Source organism: Gekko japonicus, unplaced genomic scaffold (assembly GCF_001447785.1).
Source record: "Gekko japonicus isolate JY-2015 unplaced genomic scaffold, Gekko_japonicus_V1.1 scaffold3782, whole genome shotgun sequence".
NCBI classification, from domain to species: domain Eukaryota; kingdom Metazoa; phylum Chordata; class Lepidosauria; order Squamata; family Gekkonidae; genus Gekko; species Gekko japonicus.
This window is the reverse complement of record NW_015170388.1, coordinates 102040-107420: the sequence shown is the minus strand read 5'-3', so window position 1 is coordinate 107420 and position 5381 is coordinate 102040. Positions and strand designations below refer to the sequence as shown.

The window sequence follows — 5381 nt, the reverse complement described above, 5'->3', positions numbered from 1 at the left end:
CCCGGCCAAGAGCAGCGCTGCGGAGTCCTGGGCACAGTCGACCCCGTGACGAAGGGCGGCTGAACAAGCAAGGTGAGCGGCTCCCAGATTCGGACACGGAGCCCGGCCGAACCACCTCTGGCGAGGAAGGGTCAGCGGAGACCCTCCCCTTCGAAAGGAGCACAGCTTCTTCCTGCCGATCCCAGGCCACGAGTGGCGGCTGCAGGCGCACATGGGTGAGGAGGCTCCTCCTTTCCCGCAAATCGAGGGGCAGCAGCCACCGGCAGCGCCCTGCGTCTCCTCCCGCCAGAGGTCGTGAACAGCTCCCGGTTAGGGTTTTCCCTGGGCTGGGAAACGCCCGGAGGTGGTCCGTGGCTGTATTACCCCTCCCGTCTGCAGCCACAGACACACACACCCCGAAGCTGAATTCATGTGTGTGCATGACCCGTGCGCGGTGCGCCCTTTCCCGATGGCTCCCCACCCACCCTGGAAACCCAAGTCGGGAGAAAGGCTCTCGCTGCCGGAAAAGAAGAAGAAGAAGAAGAAGAAGAAGAAGAGAAGGCAAAAACAAAGCCGCCTCCAGCGTCTGATGCCGGAGACGCCCTCTGAGTTCTGGCTCCCCTCTGCCAATCCTCCTCCTCGATTGGCCAAACAACTCAGTGGCGATTAGGAACATTTCAGTCTCTTAAAACACAAACCCAATAAAAGCCCTCCCCGGTCCTGGTCGCACCTCGCAGCTCAGTAGTACAGAAAAGGGGGGGTTTGGGGAAGCCACCCTTCCGGAGATGGGGATACAATAGTGGCAAGCCAGCCGGCGGGCGGGCAGGCAGGCAGGCTGTCCAGGGGATGAGTCTCCAGTTCAGGGGCCTGCTGCTCCAGTTTCATCAGCAGGACAAAAAAGGACAGCCCTTGTGGGGGGGCAGGCCCCTTGCTGCGCTGCTCTGCACCCCCTCGCTCGGCGGACACGAGGACCCCATCCCTGCGAGGGGAAGAGGGCAGGAAGGTGCCGCCGAGGTCCCGTCATCGCTGGCGGATTTCCAGTTGCTTTGGAGGACTTGCCAGGGACGATGGCGGTCTCTCCTCCCTCTTTTTTTGGTAAGACGTCCAGTTCCTGTGGCCCCCCTCTCATCTCATCCGGTTCTGTCTCATCAGCGGTACGATGCAGGACGGGGAGCCGGCCTTCCCCAAGAAGGGGTGCTTCAAGAGTTCGGTCGCTGTGGCTCTCTGGGCCGGATCCCTGACCAGCAGGCGGTCGAGGAAGCCCTTCAAGAAAGGGGAGACCTGCGGAGAAAGGAAAAGCGGCCTGGGTGACTGGGGCGGGGAGAAGAGGGGCAGCGTTCCCAAAGGCAGCTCGGCTTGTGCTTCCGTCACTCCTGGAACCCGAAGACTTCACTGGCAGTGTGCCTTTCTGGGCAAAGCTCTTCTCGGGAGCCACAAATCCTTCCAGCGTGGGGGGGGGGGTGAGGAGTCACATAGCTCCCCCCACATGACCCATCGCTTTAAACATACCCTTTGGGCCTGTCTAGCTATTCAGTCTTTGAGGGAGGAAGCAATTACTCGTTTTAAATGTTTTAATTGTTTTATTGTAAATATATGCTGATTTTATGTAAGCCGCCCTGAGCCGGCCTTGGCTGGGAGGGTGGGGTATAAATTAAGAGAAATAAATCCCTCTATATAATAATTCTATTTTGGTGGTGGCACGCTCCTGAACATTCCAACACGCTCCCAAATCAGTTGGCTCCCTGATGTGTCACTCAGAAGCTGTCCCGATCCACTAGCTGTGTTGCCTGAGTTTCGCCTCCAACATTCTAAACAGTTTGCTGTGCCTCTCCCCCCATAGCCAGTGAGAACACAGAGGTCATTTGCATATGCGGCCTGATTGGCCTTTGCCTCTAACATTCTAAACAGTTTGCTGTTGCTGTTGGGAGTCATTGTGTCCTAAGGTAAAATACATTTCCCCTTAGTGCCTGTTGGGGGGACCATTGTTGCCAATCTCCAGGTGAGGGCTGGAGAGCACTCAGAATTACAACTGCTTTCCAGATGGCAAAGATCAGTTCCCCTGGAGAAAATGGTGGACTCTGTATCCTGATATCCTGCTGAGATGGCCCCCGTATGACAGCCAATGTGACATAGCAGTCAGGGCTTCAGAGCACGGTAGAGGCTGCAGGTGAGGGGTGTGTGGAAAGCTGAAGAGTGAGGGGGAAATGAAGGTAGGTTGAGGATTGGCTATGAAAGAGACAGGGTTGCCAACTCCAGGTGGGAAATTCCTGGAGATGTGAGGGATGGAGCCTGGAGAGGGTGAGGTTTCAGGAGGGGTGGGACCTCAGACAGGTACAATACCATAGACTCCACCCTCCAAACCGGCCAATCCCTCATGGGGAACCATTGTTGCCAATCTCCAGGTGGGGACTGGAGATCACTCAGAATTACAACTGCTCTCCAGGAGGGAGGGGGGAGGAGATGGAAAGCTGAAGTTAGAGGGGCAGATAAAAGTTGGTTGATGGTTGGCTGGGGAGGAGACAGGGTTGCTAACTCCAGGTTGGAAAATTCCTGGAGATTTGAGGGGTGGAGCCTGGAGAGGGTGGGGTTTGAGGAGGGGTGGGACCTCAGACAGGTACAATGCCATAGACTCTACCCTCCAAACCAGCCATTCCCTCATGGGGAACCATTGTTGCCAATCACCAGGTGAGGGCTGGAGATCACTCAAAATTACAACTGTTCTTCAGGTAGCAAAGATCAGTTCCTCTGGAGAAAATGGTGGACTCGATGTCATTATACCCTGCTGAGGTCGCCACAGCAAATTGACACTGAGTGCCCAAGGCCGGGGCACCTGCCCAAAGCCTCTTTCTAGATCTCGTATTTATTTCCACAATGGGCCTTATTCCTAGTAAATAAATAAAACAGAATCACACAGAGTTGGAAGGGGCCATGCAGGCCATCCAGTCCAACCCCCTGCTCAGTGCAGGATCAGCCTAGAGCATCCCCGACAAGTGTTTGTCCAGCTGCTGTGTGAGTGTGAGGCTGGCTTCCACTGGTTCAATTAAAAACATGTGGATGAACTGAAAAGGTGCCCGTGATTAACCAGACATCAAATATCCCTTTCTCTTACCCAACATCCCTCATCCTATTTGTTTCCGATTGAGAGGGGCCCCCCCGGCCCTGATCTCCCCAGGGCAACGAGTAAAAGGAGGGAGTGGGAGAGGGCCCCCGGTTTACCTTGTGCGCATTTTTCAGCTTGGGGGGCAGGTTGTCTCGGATCATCTTCATGGCCTTCAGGGGGGGCTCGTTGAAATAGGGGGGCTCCCCGTCGACCATTTCTATCACCATCACGCCCAGGGACCAGATGTCCACCTGCAGCAAGGGAACAGAGGAAGGCGCATGGAAGTCAGCTAAGGTGGCGCACGGTCTCTCCAGGGAGCACGGGCCGAACTGCTCCGAGCGTCGGTTTGGAGAGGAAGAGGCAGCGTCTCTCCTGTGCCTCTGGATTCTCGGCCTGACCCATCCGGAGGTCTCGGGAGGGGCAACCAAAGCAGGAACAAGGGGCCCGGCAAAATGGGATCCCGAAGAGATTGGCAGCACCTCAGTTGGCCCCCTCCTCGACTGGTCTAGCCCCCCCGCCCCAAAGCCCAGGCCAGGCAGGGAGGCCTTGCTCTTACTCAGGCGAGTCTGGAGCAGTTACGAGAAGGCCTCTCCTACCAGCCGAGCCCAAATCGGCTCTCCAGGACCCCAGACAAAGGGCTTCCTTAGCCCTGCCCCCGGAAGGACATAAGGAGAGCCCTGCAGGGTCAGACCAAAGGCCCCCAGTAGGTCCAGGATTCTGCCCACTCAGCGGCCGATCAGGTGCCTCCAGGAAGCACATGCACTTCCAAGACCTTCGGGAGACATCACAGGCAGTGTTCCCTCTAAGCTGAGTTAGTGTGAGCTAGCTCACAGCTTTTAAGATTCCAGCTCACAGATTTTTGTCTTAGCTCAGGAAGGAGGGCTCCAGAGCAAACTGATTTATACAGGACCCAAAAGTGGGCCACAACAAAGCCTTTGAACGTGGACCGTGGACCAGCCCTCCCTAACGGCCACCCGTTCAACACCCACTCTGTTCATCGCTCTCTTCTGTATGCTGGAAAATGAGATCCGACCATGGAAACGGTCCCTTCCATGTGTCATACATCACTTGGTATTTTTTCTTCCTGTAAATGTGTCCTGACAGTTACTAGATTGAATTTCTTAGGGGGGATTAGAGGGAAAGAAGAAGAAGAGGAGGAGGAGGAGCTTGGATGTATACCCCGCCCTTCACTACCCGAAGGCGTCTCAGAGTGGCTTACAAACTCCTTTCCCTTCCCCTCTCCACAACAGACACCCTGTGAGGTAGGTGGGGCTGAGAGAGCTCTTGACAGAAACTGCTCTTTTTTCAAGGACAGCTCTGAGAGAACTTGTGACTGACCCAAGGTCACCCAGCTGGCTACATGTGGAGGAGGAGGAGTGGGGGAATCAAGCCCGGTTCTCCCAGATTAGAGTCTACACTCCTAACCACTACACCAGACTGGCTTTGGGAGCAGGAGAGGGGTGGCCAAAGGCTGGATTGAAACCTCCGTGTGCAAAGGCGGCATACGTTGGAATGCCCCTTGCTTGTGGTTCATGTTGGGGGCAGCTGTGCCCTCGGTGCGAAGTTTGTGGGCTTCTCAGAAACATTTGGTTAGTCATTGCAGAAAATGGAATGCTGGAACTAGACGGATTCCAAGGCCACGGTGTGCCGTGGGCACCAAAGAAACCTTTGGGCCAGCCTCGGATAGGTTGCCATACCAAGTAAATTTGGACCTGTGGGCCACCATACCGATGAGGCTGGGGAACAGCTGCCATAGTAGACTGAGTTGGTCCGTGGTTTGGTGTCGTGGTTAAGTGCGCGGACTCTAATCTGGGAGAACCGGGTTTGATTCCCCACTCCTCCACTTGCAGCTGCTGGTGTGACTTCAGGTCAGTCACAAGTTCTCTCAGCGCTGTTCTCTCAAGGGCAGCCCTTGGGAGAGCTCTCTCAGCCCCACCTACCTCCCAGGGTGTCTGTCATGGGGAGGGGAAGAGAAAGGAGATTGTCAGCCGCTCTGAGACTCCGAGTGACGGGCGGAGAATAAATCCAATCTCTTCTTCTTCTTTCCCTGGAAAAAACCCACACACTGTTAGCTACTGTTCTTCTTCTTCTTGGTGTAGTGGTTAAATGCGCAGACTCAAAAATCTGTGAACTGGAATCTGAGCTACTGTTCCTCCTCAGCCAGTACGCAACAATCCAGAATCCCTCGGAAACGCAGGCTCAGCATGGTGAGCGAGTCTCCCCTTGGGAGTTGTGTCCCCCCGCCCCGGAGGAAGGCTCCCTCTTCCCACCCTTCAAAGCCCTCCCTGCCTCCCTCCGCCCC

At 55.6% G+C, this 5381-nt stretch overlaps 1 protein-coding gene across 1 annotated transcript in view; it reads right to left on the bottom strand.

The window, feature by feature from the left end:
- Window positions 1–296: 296 nt before the first annotated feature.
- The window catches only part of LOC107116363 (serine/threonine-protein kinase PAK 4-like), a 106039-nt gene continuing 100954 nt past the window's right edge, over window positions 297–5381 (bottom strand). The window contains exons 10-12 of the mRNA XM_015418261.1: window positions 4563–4651; window positions 3196–3330; window positions 297–1260 (exon numbers count right to left, since the gene is read on the bottom strand). Coding sequence (XP_015273747.1) covers window positions 1105–1260; window positions 3196–3330; window positions 4563–4651 — 380 coding nt within the window. The 3' untranslated portion in view covers window positions 297–1104. The remainder of the gene's footprint in view (window positions 1261–3195; window positions 3331–4562; window positions 4652–5381) is intronic.